This window comes from Pelodiscus sinensis, chromosome 5 (assembly GCF_052426305.1).
Source record: "Pelodiscus sinensis isolate ZL-2025 chromosome 5, ASM5242630v1, whole genome shotgun sequence".
NCBI classification, from domain to species: Eukaryota; Metazoa; Chordata; order Testudines; family Trionychidae; genus Pelodiscus; species Pelodiscus sinensis.
In genome coordinates this window covers 107303949-107321788 of record NC_143056.1, presented here as the reverse complement: position 1 = coordinate 107321788, position 17840 = coordinate 107303949, and the positions used below count along the sequence as shown (strand labels likewise).

Sequence of the window (17840 nt, the reverse complement as noted above, 5' to 3'; positions counted from 1 at the left end):
GCTAGTTAGGTAGTCAGTTTCATTTTTTTTCTCTCCCTCTCCCCCCTCTGGGGGTGAGGAATGCCTGGGTCGCAAGGTTTTAAGGCGTGTGCAGCTTGCTCAAAGTTTATGCCCAGAGGGGATCCTCACGACAGTTGTTTGAAGTGTTTCGGGGAGACCCATATCGCAGACGCCTGCAGGATCTGCAAGTCCTTCAAGCCTCGCACCAAAAGGGAGAGAGACTCTCGTTTAAAACTACTCCTTATGGAAGCGTTGCTTCAGCTGGCACCGGCTACTCATGCTGCCGTGCACAGTGCACTGGCATCTACGCGGGAGGCCCCGCTTCGGGACGGAGCCTCGGAGTCACGCGCTCGGCACCGGTCCCACTCTCCGGCACCAAAAAGGCCTAAACCGTCTTGGGGTCGATCCCCGAGGCGTAAGCCTAAACTGGCTGGGCACCGCCTCTCCAGTACCTACGGCCTCATCCACAACGGTGCAGTGCAAGAGGGCTGAAAGGCCACCTAGTTCTGGCCAGCTACCCTCCCATCATCCCTCCACGCCAGACACATTTGAAGCGGTTCAGGACTTGATCTCCCTCACTACCTCCCCCCCCCCCCCCGTCGTCGGCTGAGGCGGAGGGGTCAAGGTCGCCTTCGCCGCAGGCCACACTGGCCCCGGCCTCAACCCCGTACCGACAGGGTTGGATGGTGCAGGCCGCCTTTCCCCCGGGACTGTCCTCGGTAGGACCAGTACCGGGTGCACCTGCCTCGGCACCGGCCCCGACACAGGCTGTCGACCCCTATGGGGCAACTGATGGGACTCGGCCTCTGCTAATGCTGAGTTTTGGCTGCACCGGTGCCCTATCACTCCGCCGGTGTGTCGTCGTCTTCTCTGCAGTTTTTCTCGGCACCGGGGACTTCGGCACCGGAACCTTCGGCGCAGTCATACGCTTTGGCACCGGTGTTGACTCCGTGGGCCACACCGGTGCACCTACCACAACCGGCGCCGACATCATCAGTCCTATCGTGCCACGTGGCAACAACCGCACCGGCACTGGGTCCCCCGGCACCGCATCAGGCACCGCTCTATGCACTGGTACCTGACATCTCGGCACCACAACAGGCTCCTATTCAGTTGCCGGGATCTCTCCCGCCGGTGCCGCAACGAGCACCGTTCCAGACATTGAGGCTTGACCCTCCGGTACCGCAGCAAACAACACACCCAGAAAGGCCATTGGGCCCGATCCTTCCGGTGCCACAACTAGCTCCGCCTCAGCAGGCACCGCAACCACTTGCAGTGCCAGCTCCGGTACCGTGCTTCTCGGTACTGACACATAAACCTCGGCATGCTGGCAAGCCTGAGTCAATGACTAGGCTTGCTCCCCAGTCATCGGCCCCTCCTTGGCCAGAGTCTGAGTACTCTTCAGACTCCGACACTTCATCTTTCAGGTCGGGATCCTCGGGAGAGTCCCTAGCTCATAGGTCCCATTTCCGGCACCAACGGGATCGCCTGCAGCTACAACCAACTTGGTCACCGCAGTTGCAATGGCCCTTCTGGACTCCTTGGGCATACTATCAATGGCAGGGGCCTGTGCCATCCTCTGCAGCATCGGGGCAGCGTGCACCACCGTCTGCCACACTGTCTCGCCCCCCTCCTTCTCCACCGAGGCCATCCGACCAGGGGGTTACTGGGGAATTACAACCTCCTGTACCAGACCCTTCTTCACAACCAGTGCCACCTCTCCCCCCGGTGCCTTCCTCTGCATTGCCTTTGGCACCAATCTGGGAGTCGTCATCCTCCTCTTCGCCGGATGAAGCCCTGGCAGATCCCGTGCTGGCTTTACCGTCCATGGATGCCCACATTCATCAGGATCTGCTGAGGCGATTGGCCCCCAACCTGGGTGTCCCGGTGGAGCCAGTAGTAGAGGATACGGATCCCATGGTGGATATTCTCACGGACGACGCTCCCGCCTGCTTGGCTCTACCACTTAACAAAACAGTAGCCAGAATTACTAATGCCCTGTGGCAGACTCCAGCGACCTTGACCCCAACCTTAAAGGGGGTCGAGAGGCGCTATTACGTTCCCCAGCTGGGGCATGAACATCTATACTCCCAGCCCACCCCGGGGTCCTTGGTCGTACAGGCGGCAGCCCAAAAGGAAAGGCTCCCCCAGCCGGGTCCGTCTCCAAAGGCGAGAGAGCCCAAACGCCTGGACTTGATGGGCTGTAAGATTTATGCCACTGGTGCGGTGCAACTCTGCATCGCAAACCAACAGGCAATGTTGAGCCGTTACGCTTTCAACACTTGGCAGGCCGTGGAAAAATTTAAAGATAGACTGTCTGCCGAGGACCGTCAGGAGTTCGCGGCCATGACCTCGGAGAGGAAGATCATTGCCCGGACGGCCCTCTGGGCTTCCCTGGATGCAGTTGACTCTGCAGCCCGCACCATGACGTCAGGTGTTGTCATGCGCCGTGGTGCCTGGCTGTAGGTTTCTGGAATTACCCCTGACGTCCAGATCACTATCCAAGACTTACCCTTTGATGGGAAAGCCTTGTTCTCGGAGCGCATGGACTCCAGGCTCCATACGCTGAAGGACACAAGGTCTACCCTTAGGTCCTTGGGGATTCACACGCCTGCCCCTCAGCGTCGCCAGCTGCCCTATAGGCAGCAGGGGAGAGTGCAGCCCCAGGCCCCCCGTGGGGATTACTGGAGACACCACTCTCGGGCCTCCGGTGGAGGTTCCAGAGCGGCTGCGCCTCCCCAGGGCGCTAGGGGTCACCACTGCCGCCCTAGGGCAGAGAACCAGCGGGGAGCGTCCCAGGGCTCTTCCCATCAGGCCAAGCAGCAATTTTGACGGGCTGCTGGAGAGTTGTGCACCAGTCTCCCACCCTGGCCCCCAGTTTGGGGCCAGGCTATCACACTTTGCCTATGCTTGGGCACAAATCACGACGGATGCCTGGGTCTTGAAAATAGTGAAGGCTCATGTGTCATTCACGAGGGCCCTCTTTGTCAAACTTGGTCTCATGCTGAACGAGGAAAAGTCATCCCTGACCCCCTCTCAGCATCTCGAATTCGTGGGTTCCCTCCTCGACGCCAGGGTAGCAAGAGCTTCCCTCCCCAGAAGCAGGTTCCTCTCCATAGTGGAGCTGATTTCCGGGTTAACCCGGTCCCCGATCACGACGCCTCGGGTTTGATCGAGGCTCCTGGGTCATATGGCGGCATGTACATACACAGTGCGCCACGCCCGAATGAGGATGAGGCCTCTACAGGCCTGGTTGGCGAAGGCTTTCAATCAGTCCCGGGGTCTTTGGGACTCGATCCTCACAGTGCCCCCAGATGTCCTAGCCTCCCTACAGTGGTGGACCCAGGAGGCAGTGGTGTGCAGCGGGGTTCCGTTCAACGCCTCTCCCCCCTTGGTTACACTGGTCACAGATGCCTCCGACCTGCGTTGGGGAGCACACCTGGGGCGACACAGGACTCAGGGTCTATGGTCCTCTGCAGAGCGGACCCTTCATATAAACGTCCGGGAACTGCGAGCAGTGAGAAGAGCCAGCAAAACTTTCCTGTCAAAGCTCTCTCACCACTCGGTCCTGGTTTGTTTAGACAACACAGCAGCTGTTTTCTACCTCAACAAGCAGGGGGGAGCCTGGTCACCTCCCCTCTGCCGAGAGGCCCTGCTCCTGTGGCACCTGTGTGTGGAACACGATATTACCCTGCAGGCGGAGTACCTGCCGGGGTGCAAGAATCTGCTGGCAGACACTCTGAGCAGATCCTTTGGAGCCCACGAGTGGTCACTCAAGGACTTGGTCCTTTGTCAGGTTTTCCGCAGGTGGGGTTATCCCCTCTTAGATCTGTTTGCCTCGGCACACAATACCAAGTGTCAGAGCTACTGTTCCCTGCTGGGGCTGGGGAAACACTCCTGGGGGGATGCCCTGATGGCCATGTGGTTGGAGGGCATCCTTTATGCCTTCCCCCCCTTTCCACTAATTTCTGGGGTTTTGACCAGGGCAAGGACCTTCCAATCCACGGTCATCCTCATAGCCCCCAGGTGGCCCAGACAGTTCTGGTTCCCCATCCTGGTGGACATGCTCACCGAGGACCCTGTAACGCTCCCTCCAGTCCGAGACCTTTTGACTCAACCCTGGGATGGGGGGACCATGGTTCACCCAAACCTCAGGTCTCTCCACCTAACGGCCTGGTTTATCCATGGCTGAACCAACCGGAAAGGGAATGTTCCCAGGAGGTTCAGATGGTGCTCCTCAGTAGTAGGAAACCCTCTACCAGATGGTCATACGCTGCCAAGTGGCGGCGCTTCTCGTCTTGGGCGTCCTGAAGGGGAGTGCGCCCGTCAGTGCCCCGGTCCCAGCCATTTTGGACTATCTTTTCAACCTTCGGTCTAATGGCATTTCTATCTCTTCTATTAAAGTCCATGTGGCATCTCTCTCCGCCTTCCATGTGGGTACGGCAGGAGTTTCTCTCTTCTCGGACCCAGTGGTTAAAAGATTCCTTATGGGTCTGGAAAAATTGTACCCTTCAGTTAGGGCCCCGCTCCCCTCATGGGACCTCAACATGGTGTTACGCAAACTTATGTCGCCCCCTTTTGAGCCGTTGGCTACGTGTTCTCTGAAGCACCTCTCCTGGAAGGTTGCTTTCATTGTGGCCATTACATCAGCTCATAGGATTTCCGAACTGAGGGCGTTGACTATAGATCCGCCCTACCTTCTGTTTTCAGATAATAATGTGAGGCTCCGCCCTCACCTGGCCTTTCTCCCGAAGGTGGTGTCACCATTCCACTTGTCTCAGGAAATTTACCTCCCGATTTTCTTCCCGAAACCCCATTCCTCCCCCAAGGAGCAGGTGCTCCATTCCCTGGATGCTAGGTGAGCACTAGCGTTCTACATTGATAGGACCAAGCCCTTTCGCAGATCCCAACAGCTGTTCATTGCTTTCGGGGACAGGGTAAAAGGGTTACCTATTTCGACCCAGAGGCTGTCAAACTGGGTCGCAGAGTGTATCAGGGAGTGTTATATACTGGCCGATAAGACTCCACCCCGGGTTACAGCGCACTCTACCAGGGCGCAGGTGTCCTCGGTAGCGTTCGGGGCTCAGATACCAATTACTGAGATTTTCAGGGCGGCCACATGGTCGTTCCTTCATACCTTTACAGCGCACTACGCGCTAGCACAACAGGCCAGGGAGGACGCAAGAGTGGGCTCCGCAGTTCTCAATTCTGTGATGTAAATATGTTTGGTTATCATGGTTTCTTGGCACTTGCCTTTTCTGTGTTTACCTGGTCGAATAAATTGTTGGGTTTATTCAACGTTTGCATGACTCTTGTTGTCTGACTGCTCTGACCCCTCCTCCGTGATGTGGGGTTGGCTTGGAAGTCACCTACTTCGAATGGACATGAGTAACCACTCGAAGAAGAAAAGAAACGTTACTTACCTGTAACTGTTGTTCTTCAAGATGTGTTGCTCATGTCCATTCGACTCCCACCCTCCTACCTCCCCTTTGTCGGAGTGTCCGGCAAGAAGGAACTGAGGAGGGGCAGCGCCGGCAGGGGTACTTATGTCCCGTCATGGAGGCGCCACTCCAGGGGGCACCCTGCCGGCGCTACGGATACCGCTAGGGAAAACGCTCCGGAAGACGCGGTGCGCACACCTACTTCGAATGGACATGAGCAACACATCTCAAAGAACAACAGTTACAGGTAAGTAACCGTTCTTTTCTTTACTGTAGTTTCAACTAATCTGCCCTGGTACTGAAGTTAAGCTCACTGGCCTGTAATTTCCAGGGTAGCCTCTGGAGCCTTTTTTAAAAACAAAATGTTACCTTAGCTACTCTCCAGTCATTTGATACAGAGTACAATTTAAGAGAAGTTGCATACCACAGGTAGCAGTTCTACAAGTTCATATTTGAGTTCTTGAAAATCTCTTTAGTGAACACCATCTGAACCTGGTGACTTATTACTGTTTAATTGATCAGTTCCACTCTCAGGCTAGAAGGCTATAAAATCTTTGCAAGTTTATTTTGCTCACCTCCACTGCCACAGACACACCCCATATTAAGAACTTCTCTGCATAGAGCCTGGTTTCTGAGGCTTCATGAAATTCCTGAAATAGTATCTCACAGGTCCGGGCTTTACTCCCCTATGTCTGTCCAGACCTTCTGAATGCAGGGTCTTGCCAGCTGTAGTGCTGCTAGACAGTTCCCATTACAGGCAGTCCCCAGGTTACGTGGATCCGACTTATGTTGGATCCCTACTTATGAACAGGGCTTTTCTCGCCCCGGAGGATACGGGCGGCGGGACCACCCAGACGTGCCGCGGTCCTGCCGCCCGCATCCTCCGCGCCGAGAAAAGCTGCTCCGTGTCTCCCTGGTCTGCTGGGGGCACCCCCCAGCAGACCAGGGAGACGCGGAGCAAAGCCGCGGAGGACGCGGGCAGCGGGACCGTGGCGCCGCGTCTCAGCGGTCCCGCTACCCGCGTCTCCCTGGTCTGCTGGGGGGGGGGGGGGGCCAGCTAGTGCGCCCCCCCCCCCCAACAGACCAGGCTTTTCTTGCCGCGGAGGACGTGGGCGGCGGGACCACCGAGACGCACCGCGGTCCCGCTGCCCGCATCCTCCGTGGCGAGAAAAGCCGCTCCGCGTCTCCCTGGTCTGCTGGGGGGGGGGGCGGCGCAACTTGTGCGCCCCCCCCTCCCCCTCCTCCAAGCAGACCAGGCTTTTCTCGCCGCTGGTCAGTTTCAGCAGCAGCTGAACCAACCCAGCAGCACCCCAGCTGCCCCAGGCATCCCCAAGTCAGCCGCTGCTGAAACTGACCAGCGGCTGACTACAGGAAGCCCGAGGCAGCTGCTCTGCCCCAGGCTGATCAGTTTCAGCAGCAGCTGACTTGGGGACACCTGGGGTAGAGCATCTGGGGTACTGCCAGGTTGGTCCCTGCAGCGCCGAGGTGCGGCACTACGGGACCAACCCAGCAGCACCCCAGCTGCTCTGCCCCAGGCGTCCCCAAGGGTCGGCGCTACCAGACCAACCCAGCAGCACTCCAGCTGCTCTGCCCCAGGCGTGTCCAATTCAGCCGCTGCTGGTCAGTTTCAACAGTGGCTGAATCTGGACGCCTGGGACAGAGCAGCTGGGGCGCTGCCGGGTTGGTCCCTGCAGCTCCGCACCTCGGCAGCACCTCAGCTGCTCTACCCCAGGTGTCCCCAAGTCAGCTGCTGCTGAAACTGATCAGCGGCTGATTCCAGGAAGCCCGGGGCAAAGCAGCTCTGCCTCGGGCTTCCTGTAGTCAGCCGCTGGTCAGTTTCAGCAGCGGCTGAATCGGGGACACCTGGGGTACAATATGTACCAGTTCCGACTTACATACAAATTCATCTTAAGTACAAACCTACAGTCCCTATCTTGTACGTAACCCGGGGACTGCCTGTACTCTTAGGACAGGCTTCAGTCACTAGCAAGAGAGGCAATAAGATGAGAGTACCTCAGCACAAAATCTCTACAGAAAGGTTGTTCTAATGTAAATGGTAAATGAGGAACTTGGTTGACATAGGACCTTGCCATAAGAGAGTCGTCTGTTTCATTTCTCATTTGGGGCCTGCAACACCAACAAGACATAGCTGGTAAAATCCTTGCTTTTTATATTTCAGAAAAGCAAGCAGTTGATGCATTTAGATCTGAAGAAAATACCTGCTTCCTCTGAATCAAAGATAAAATATATAGTTCAGCTTTAACACTGCAGTAATACTATTGTAACTTCTGAGACCATTACTATAGTGGATTTTTATGCCCAAAGATGGAGGAGTTTGGTAGGCTTAACACAGAAATTCCTTTGCAGTGTTCTCACATCCCAGCTTGACTTTGATTTATGGATTTATTTTTTGTTTGGTGATGCATGTGAGACTGAAAGCATTAAAAAAAAACTTTTCTCTTTGAGTTCTTAAGTAAAATTACAATGGGATTTTACCAGCATCTTCCAAATCAAATGAAAATGCAAGCAAATTTGACACTTGTTAAGACAAAACAAATGTAAAATGGTATTACGTTAAGTTCACATCTTAACACTTATAGTTATATATTGTTTCTTATGCAAGACATTTCCATTGACCATCTGTAATGTCTGAGGCTAATTTGGAGAGAATCTAATTTAAAGTAGAGCTACTAAGCAGTTCTCTGATCTAAAGATGATATATGCTGCTATAACCTATCCATTCTAATTCAGTTTTATTTCTGTAAATATGCATTGTGAATTAGGAAACTCTGAAAGAATATGAGATAATGGATTCCAACCAATAAAAAAGTTTGAATAGTGATACCTTGTCCAAAAAGGCTTAGCGAAGGAAAGTGGTTAGGAGGAAATGCAGAAACAAGTACAGTAGGAAGAGTGGTGATGGCTATTAGGTCATGTCTACACTATGTGCCAGATTGACGGGCAGTGAATGATCCAGTGGGGGTTGATTTTATCACATCTAGTACAGATGTGATAAATTGACTGCTGAACGCTCTCCCATTGACTCTGGTACTCCACCAGAACAAAGCGCATAAGCGGAATTGACATGAGAGCATCAGCTGTCAAATTATGCAGTAAAGACACACCATGGTAAGTAAATCTCAATATATTTTTATTCCCATAGCTGAAGTTGTGCAACTTAGATCGAAGGCCTGTGATAATGTAGACTAGACCTCAGAATCTGGAGCCAGTTTAGCTTTAATATAATGACTGGATAAAGTGAATTCTTCCATGCTTTTGAGAATAGACTGCCTTCTCAAAGGTAATTCTGGCATGTTACTCATTGACAAAGAAATTGTGCTACCAGATGTCAGTTTGATTTTATAAACACTGTTGTATTTTAAGTTTTTGTGTTGTCTTTATTTAAACTCTTATTTGAAAACATTTACAAACCTTGGGTCATATGGTAATGTATTTTCTGAGAACAATCCAAAGTTAAAACTCATTTAAGATTCAATCAGTAATTAGAATAAATTTGTTTTAATTAAAAAAATATGTTGTTTCAGGTCAACATATCTCAGGCAGACATGCAGGCTATTGGAAATACTATCACTATGGTAACACAAGATGGCACCACCATCACAGTTCCTGCCCATGATGCTGTCATTTCTTCTGCTGGAACGCATTCTGTTGCAATGGTAACTGCAGAGGGCACTGAAGGACAGCAGGTAAAATGTTTTTCTCCATACCTGTTATCATCAGTCAGAATTGGGGTCATCCCAATGGGATCCTGACAGGTCCTCTACTCCATCAATGATAAACTTTGGGCTGCATACATGCATCTGTTCCCTGTCTAGTGCATTATCCATGTGCAATTAGTTAACACAACAGATTCCCGAGAGAGCCCCCAGAGACACAAATCAGATAAGGACTGAAAGCAGCTGTGTAGGTTTATTGCCAAGTGACATACAATAATAGTTGTCAGCGAACAGACTCACTGCTGCACCACTACACCTTATGTAAGTAGTGACAATGAACTAACAGCCAACTTAGCACTCTGGATTTGAGTGCCCTTTCCCCCCCGCCTCCCCATGGTCAGTTGATGATCACCCTTTGGGGTGCACTTCTATACACAGGTAAAAACAAGTTACACATCACTCCTGACGTATTGGGTTGCCACCCTCTGTTGCCTAGTTACTACCCCTTACCTCACAGAAGGGGGGTTTACTTACTATCCATCATGCTGTCAATTTAAACCTGGTCTTGAATCTATGTCAGTATATATGTTATTTCTGGGGTGTATGTTGGTACCAAAATACTTCTTGCTGAGGTATTCTGTTATGACCCATCTGGAAAGTGCTCACAGCCTGTTCCTCTTAAATTCTGAGTGTTTCTGTAATATCAGCCCTGTTCTTGCCAATTTCTGTGAGCCAGGACCTTCCTCTTGCTCACAGTTTAACTTTGCTAATATAAAGCAAAGTATTGACCATTGCTGTCTAGGCCTCAGGCCTCATACCTGGCCTGTGATACATGGGCTTATGGTTCAGACCTTCATCTTACTACACCTTGGGGGGAACCTTTATGGTTTCATGGTTTCTTTAAGGTTGGTTTGCTTCCTCTTTTGCTTCCCACCAGTGAAATAAAGTCTAACCCTCATTATCTAACATATTGACATAGATAAAGACACTTGAAGTATTATCTGCTTCTTCTTTGAGTGACTAGCCAATAGCCCGTCATAAGACAGGATTTCCAGGTCTCTCCTCCACGTCCTATTCCCTTTCTATCTTGTTCTTCTCTCCTGAGCCTCCGGTCTCTTGCTCTCTCTCTCTCCCTCTCTCCTCCCTCCTATTGCCTCCCCCACTCTCTCTCAGCTCTCCTCCGCCTCCTGCCTCTCTCTCCATCTCTTTCTTTCTCTTCTCCTCCTCCTGCCTCTCTCTCTCTCCACTCTCCTCCGCCTCCTCTCGGTGTCCTCTGCTCTCCTCTGTCTCCGTCGGGGATGCACGCTCGTCCAGGCCCCACCCCATGGTCATGTACGTCACCGCCTTGCCCCCTTCCTCTCCCGCCATGGCGCTTGGCTGACTTCTGCGCCGTTCAACCAGGCCGCCACGGGGGAGCAAGCGGTATACGCAGCTGTTTGGGCTCCGCACTCCCCATGCAGCACAGGCTGCCCATAGGGAACAGCCAGCATTTCATCAACAGCGCCTCCCAGAGGGAACAGCCAGCATTTTGGGCAACAAACAGCCAGCATTTCATTATTACAGACTCTCAGACACTGGGCTACTATATATATGATATCCCTGTGAGTTCTTCACTTCAGGTGTCCTTGTGCTGGCAATTGAAGATTTTTGCTAGCAGTATTCGGTCACATCACGCATAAGTGGTAGCAGTCTTGTGGTGCCCTTGGTGCTCATGATGTGCCCCCTCTGTTTCTTCTCTGCCATTCTCACTGCAGACAGAGCTGTCTGACAGTGATGACTTATCCTCTCTAGAAGAAAAACAGAGAGAAAAAGTTCATTACTTTCCACACCTTTACTCTTAATTCCCCGGATCTTGGACAAAATTTTGAAGGAGAAAGTAGTTAGAGACATTGAGGCTAATGGCAATTGGGACAAATTACAACATGGTTTTACAAAAGGTAGATCGTGCCAAACCAACCTGATCTCCTTTTTTGAGAAAGTAACAGATTTTTTAGATAAAGGAAATGCAGTGGATCTAATCTACCTCAACTTTAGTAAGGCATTTGATACAGTACCACATGAGAAATTATTGGTTAAATTGGAAAAGATAGGGATTAATATGAAAGTTGAGAGGTGGATAAGCAACTGGTTAAAGGGGAGACTACAGCAGGTCATATTGAAAGGTGAACTGTCAGGTTGGAGGAAGGTTACTAGCGGAGTTCCTCAGGGATCAGTTTTGGGGCCAATTTTATTTAATCTTTTTATCGCTGACCTTGGCACCAAAAGTGGAAGTGTCCTGATAAAATTTGCAGATGACACAAAGTTGGGAGCTATTGCCAATTCAGAAAAGGATCGGGATATCATACAGGAAGATCTGGATGATCTTGTAAATTGGAGTGATAACAATAGGATGAAATTTCATAGTGAGAAGGGTAAGGTTATGCATTTAGGGATTAATAACAAGAATTTTAGTTTTAAGCTGGGGACACATCTGTTGGAAGTAACGGAGAGGGAGAAGGACCTCGGAGGCCTGGTTGATTATAGGATGACTACGAGCCACCATTGTGACATGGCCGTGAAAAAGGCTAATACGATCTTGGGATGTCTTAGGCAAGGTATTTCCAATAGGGATAAGGAGGTGTTAGTGCTATTATACAAGGCATTGGTGAGACCCCATTTGGAATACTGTGTGCAGTTCTGGTCTCCCATGTTTAAGAAGGATGAATTCAAACTGGAACAGGTACAAAGAAGGGCCACTAGGATGATCCGAGGAATGGTAAACCTGTCTTATGAACTGGCTAGTAGGAAGTTTGGACTTGAGATTAGACAAAGGTTTGTAACCATTAGAGGAGTGAGGTTCTGGAACGGCCTTCCAAGGGAAGTAGCGGGGGCAAAATATCTATGTGGCTTCAAGATTAAACTAGATAGTTTTATGAAGGGGATGGTTTGATGAGATAACATGATCTTGGTAACTAATTGACCATTATCAGTGGTAAATAGGTCAATGGAGGGATGATAGGAATTACTATAGAGAACTTTCTGGGTGTCTGGGTGGTGAGTCTTGCCCACATGCTCAGGGTTTAGCTGATCGCCATATTTGGGGTTGGGAAGGAATTTTCCTCCAGAGTAGATTGGCAGAGGCCGTGGAGGTTTTTTACCTTCCTCTGTAGCATGGGGTACAGATCACACCTGGAGGATTCTCTTCATCTTGGGGTCTTCAAAGTATTTGAAGGCTTCAATATCTGAGATATAGGTGAGAGGATTATTCTAGGAGGGGTGGATGAGATTCTGTGGCTTGCACTGTGCAGGGGGTCAGACTAGATGATCATAATGGTCCCTTCTGACCTTAAAGTCTATGAGTCTATGAGTTTTAAAAAATATTTTTTTTTCTTCTTCCAGCTTTTGACTTAATCCTTTAGAGTAGTGATGCTTTCTAATGTTTCCTTAACACCCAACAATAGACACTATGCTAGGTTCCCCCACCTCAAGAAGTGTGACTCATGCCATGAAGCCATGCTGGTCTCTGACTGCCATTCTTCATGGGCCCAGTGCCTAGGAGAAGTCCATATTCTCCAAAAATGCCTGCATTGCAATAATCTCAAGGCCAGGGTGGCACGAGACAGGGAACTCTGGCTAAAGATTATTCTCACGGAGAAATAACTACAGCCTTCTGAGGAGGCTCCGTTACAGACTCTCACAAAAATACCAGCAAGGCTCAGTCTTCTATCACTTACAAGAAGTGAACCTCACCCTCTCCTGCTTGGGACTCTCACAAAAGGAGAGCTTCCCCAGTAAGACTGCTGCCCTCTGTGCCAAGCTTGTCTATAGTCAGCACCATTGAGTCCCCAGGCACTACTGGTACAGCATGGACATCTGCCGATCCCAAACATGCTGACTGAGCTAAGACAACACCAACCCTGAGATCCAGCAGCGAAGTCTGCACAGTCAGAAATGCCAGCACTAATGCAAACTACAGTGCTGGCAGACAGATCCAACACAGCACCAACTCCAGCTGCTAATACACAACAGTGAATGGACATCAAGGTTACTTTAGTACTGCAGTCTTCCCCTCATCAGCACTAACTAATCACCTAGCCGCAAATCTGATCTGCCTCCTCTCTCCTGCTTCCTTTCTCCATACACAGTGATGTGGAAGTAGGCGGACATAATAACTGCTTCTCCCAGCACTGGACACAAAGGAGACCTCCATGGAGGGCTCCATCAAACCTAAGACCACTCACACTAGCCCTGTGTAACCATGGTAACCCGTGTAACCACCACCTTCCCCTATGCAGTGGCCAGCCTCAAACCCTTGGACTAGTTACTAATACCGTTACACTATCCCATCCTCCCCAGTATGATGAGCCATCGGGTCACTCCCATCTGACCCACATGATATGGTGTATGACATTCTAGATGACCAGATGCAGGATGAGGAGGATAATGGTCCCACTGACAAAGAGAATATCTCCCCAGTCAACAATTCCTCCTTCTCACCAGATGAAGTGGTCACACCATCCATGCCTACACCCGTTGATGACCTCAAACAGTTTCAAGAACTGTTTAAGAGAGTGGCCACTTAAACTTCTTCGAGTGGTTACTCATGTCCATTCGAATGAGGTGCATGCACACCACCTGCAAGATTCTCGGAGCGTTTTCCATAGCGATACCTGTGGCGCTGGCAGGTGGCCCCCTGGAGTGGCGCCGCTATAGAGGAGCATAAGTACCCCTGCCGGCGCTCCCCCTCCTCAGTTCCTTCTTACCTCCCGCCACAGTTGTTGGAGTGTTTCTATCTCTCAAGATCAGCAAGTGTTGTTGTTTGCCCATTGGCAGTTTAGTCTTCGTTGTTTGTTAATAGTTGTAGTCGTTAGGTATTTAGTTACGTCTTTGTAGTTTTTCCCCTTTTTCCCCTTCAGTGGTGGGGAATGCCAGGCCCACACGGCTTTAAGCCTTGTGCATCCTGTGCAAAATTCATGCCTAAGGGAGACCCCCACGACGCATGTTTAAAGCATCTGAAAGAGTCCCACTTCGCAGACGCTTGTAAAATCTACAGGATGCAGATTTAAGCCGTGCATGAAGCGGGAAAGAGATTCCCGGTTAAAACTATTCCTGATGGAGGTGGCTCTTCAACCAGCACTGGCTCCTGAGGCCAAGGAGTGTAGTGCACCGGTGTCATTGCGGGAAGCACAATGGGGCCCTCAAACATCTCGGTGCCAAAGTCAGTGGCACCGAGGCACCGGTCACAGTACCTGGCTCTGCAGAGAAGAGGCTCTGGGGGGAGATCGCCGGGCTATAAGTCCCATGTGGGCCAGCACTGTCGTCATCGTTCCTCGGGCCGGGACTTCCCCTGGTACTGGTGATATAGGGGCGCAGATGAGGAGCGACGACCTGCCTTGTGCGCGTCCCGAAGCCAGGTCCCAAAGCCAGCGCACCAACCCTCCACACCAGAGACATTTGAGGCAGCGCACAACCTCACTGAGTTGACAGCCTCACCTCCGTTGTCCCTGCACTTAGAAAGGTCTCCGCCAGTGACACTGGGAGCCATGTTGGCACCGGTTGCCTCTTTCACGCCGGGTGCTTGGTTGGCACCAGCATCTGCAGGGGCCTCGCAGACGGCCTTGAGGTTGTCTTCAGCACCAGCAGCTCCTGCGTGGCCCCTGCAGTCCCAAACGCCCTGGCCGTTTTGGACACTTTGGGCTTATCATGAGTGGCAAGGCCCTATGCCACTCTCCCGGCCGTCTCCTTTCTCCCGCCGACTCAGCATCCCATCTGCCTCGCTTTCCAGGCCCCCGCCACCATCTGCGGGAAACAGTCCCTAGATAGAGGACTCAGGGCAAGCACCCTCTGGTGTTGTTGCGCACCCAGTCCATGCAGAGCCTCTTCAGCTGGCTCGTCTGCTGGAGGTGCTGGTTGACCTGGGGCCCGTTCTTCTTCGAGGAGTCCCCATGGGTGCTCCGCCAAAGGTGCTGGGCTTGCCCTGGCGCCACAGAAACAGAGATCTTTTAGCATAGCAGTACCCCGCCGGACTGCACACGTGCGGTGGCGTCTCACGGTGTTCGCACCACTCTGAGCGCACGTGCGGTCCGGCTCCCACCAGTTCCTCTCGACCGCCTCAGGTTGCAGATGGAGCTACTCATCTCTCAGCTTCTTCCCTCGCGTGAAATCCCCAACGTCTTTTACTTCTATAGTTTTAAAGTTCCATGGTTCCTATTTCGTCCATATTACCTTCTCCAATCCCTTTAAAAAAAATTTTCCATACCTCATAGTTGGTCCTACTTACCAGACCCAATTCTCTGTTACAGCCCTTGTCCACTGTATATAGTTACCCTCATATATTCTTAGTTCGTACATTATTCGTTCTTACAAAAAAAAAAGAGAGATTTAGTCTTTCTTCTGACTGTTACCCCAGGCTGGAAACATGCTGCCCTCGCCAGGGTTTAAGAAATGTGATTCATGTTGGGAGGCAGTGCTGGCATCTGACAGGTATTCCTCTTGCATTCGCTGCCTGGGAGAAGCCCATGTTCCCCAAAAATGCCCTCATTGCTCCAAACTCACAGCAAGGGCCAGGAGAGAGAGAGAAATGAGACTGCGCATGCTCCTATTCGATAAAGCCCTCCAGCCGCCGCACTCGGAGGCAACCACAGAACATCAGTCGCAGAAGTGTAGGGCCTCTTCACCTTCTATGGCCCCACCAGAGAGATCGAGGGCGTCTCCAACGAGATCATTGCCTAATATCCCGCACCCCAGGATCAGCTCTGGGGAAAAGCCGGGCACTTCAGGCATTGACAAACCACTATCAAAACCACCTACCGTGTCAAAAACAAAGAAGACGATGCAAACAGCATCGACAGCAGCACCGAGAGTATCCTTGGCCCCGCCTCTGGCTACTTCTGCGGCACCGACAAGTACGTTGGCACCGAGAGCATCCTCGGCCCCGGTGCCACCGGCACCGCTGGAAATCCCCGAGCCAAATCATCCCATGGCACTGCTGCCTTCCGTACCATCGGCACCTACTACCCAGGGCAGCGGCACCATGGAGCCAGCATGCATAACTCCGTGCCGTCAAAGCCGCTCTCCGTCTCTGGCCTTCTCACTGGCACTGTCCCCATCTCCGCCAGCACCGAGATCTCCCATACTGCATCATGAGCATCGGCACCGGCCATGCTCTCCACGTGATTAGATTACCGTCGCCCTTCTTAACCTCAGGGATGATCACCATCATTACTATAGACATGCTTCTGCCTCTCCACGCTCTTACAGATGGTCATATACTCGATCACGATCACCATGTTCTCTTCATAGCCACCACTGGCACGGGCGATCACCACTGGACAGTCTCTGCCATTACAATGACCGATCTTGTGACTTCCGCAGTGCACACTCCTATTACTATTGATACAGATCTCGTGGCAGATCTTCTTATGACTACTGTGCCCCTCCAGACCCTCACTTACCCCACCAACACCAGCGGGGCAGCCGTCTCTACAACCTGATTTAACATCTGAGCCAGACTGTACTCAGCTGACTATGGAGGATCACCCTCCAGTGGTATCGCCAACCGATCATTCCTCATCACCCGATGACGCTGTAATCCCCGGAAACGTCTCCCCACATGATGACCTCCGCCAATTCCAGGAGCTGTTTAAAAGGGTGGTGGTTACACAAGAAATCAGAATAGACGAGCTAAAGGAAAACCACACAAACTATTCAAGAATCTACACCTTTAGCATAAGGGATGTCTGGCCATACCCTTGGATGAAGCTGTCCTGGAGGTTGCCGAGGAAATCTGGCAAACGCCGGCTTCCGCACCACCAACTAGCAAGAAGGCCGAAAAGAAATACTCTGTTCCCCTGCAGGGCATGGAATTTCTTTTCACCCATCCCCATCCTAACTCGCTAGTAATTGACATGGTCCACCAAAGGCTTAAGATACCTCAGTATAGACACATTTCCGCTGATCAAGACTCCAAGGGATTAGACATTCTAGGGAGAAAATTATACACATCCGCTATGTTCATGCTGAGAATTGCTAACTACTCTGCACATCTCTCTAACCAGGTCTTTGACACCTTCTCCAGACTCATACCACTGATGGACCATCTGCCAGAATCGAAAAGACCGATTCTAAAATCTGTAGTGCAGGAAGGTTTCACCTCTGCAAGAACAGCCCTGCAAATAGCGATTGATGTAGCGGCCACGGCAGTAGTCATGCGCCGGCATCTACTCTACCCAAGAAGCGATGGTACTACACTCAGTTCCAAAGGCCTTGTGACATCTCTTTCCAACACCAAAATCAATGGAAATTTGAACCCAGGTTGAAACAGTGCTCCCAACGGCATCAGGCACCACACAAACAATCTGCAGCAACCCAATCCTCCACGTCCAAAGCTCAATTTTGAAGATTTGGTTGAGGGTCTGAATGACCTCTCTCTAGAACCAGCAATACCAACATCCCCTATCTGTCTGTTTGGCCATTGCTTACTCCTGTTCTGTTGTCAGACCACATATGGTAAATTAGTAGTACTAGAGATTGTACAGAGTACAATATCCCATTCCTCTCTCCCCTCCCCCCATACCACTTCAGGGACCCTTCTCAGGAGCACCTCCTACAAACTAGCGGTAAACCATCTTCTTCAATGAGGTGCCATGGAACCAGATCCCACGCCTTATTGAGGGAAGGGATTTTATTCCAACTATGTACTCAAGACAGCAGGAGGGGGTGAAGTCCTATCCTAGATCTCAGA

At 51.3% G+C, this 17840-nt stretch overlaps 1 protein-coding gene across 3 annotated transcripts in view; it reads left to right on the top strand.

Annotated features, from left to right (window-relative positions):
- The window catches only part of ZNF143 (zinc finger protein 143), a 140483-nt gene that overhangs the window by 101837 nt on the left and 20806 nt on the right, over positions 1–17840 (top strand). For all 3 annotated transcript variants that reach the window (XM_075927952.2, XM_006129090.5, XM_075927954.2), the window contains one exon: positions 8987–9148. In XM_075927952.2, the coding sequence (XP_075784067.1) occupies positions 8987–9148 (162 nt within the window). The remainder of the gene's footprint in view (positions 1–8986; positions 9149–17840) is intronic.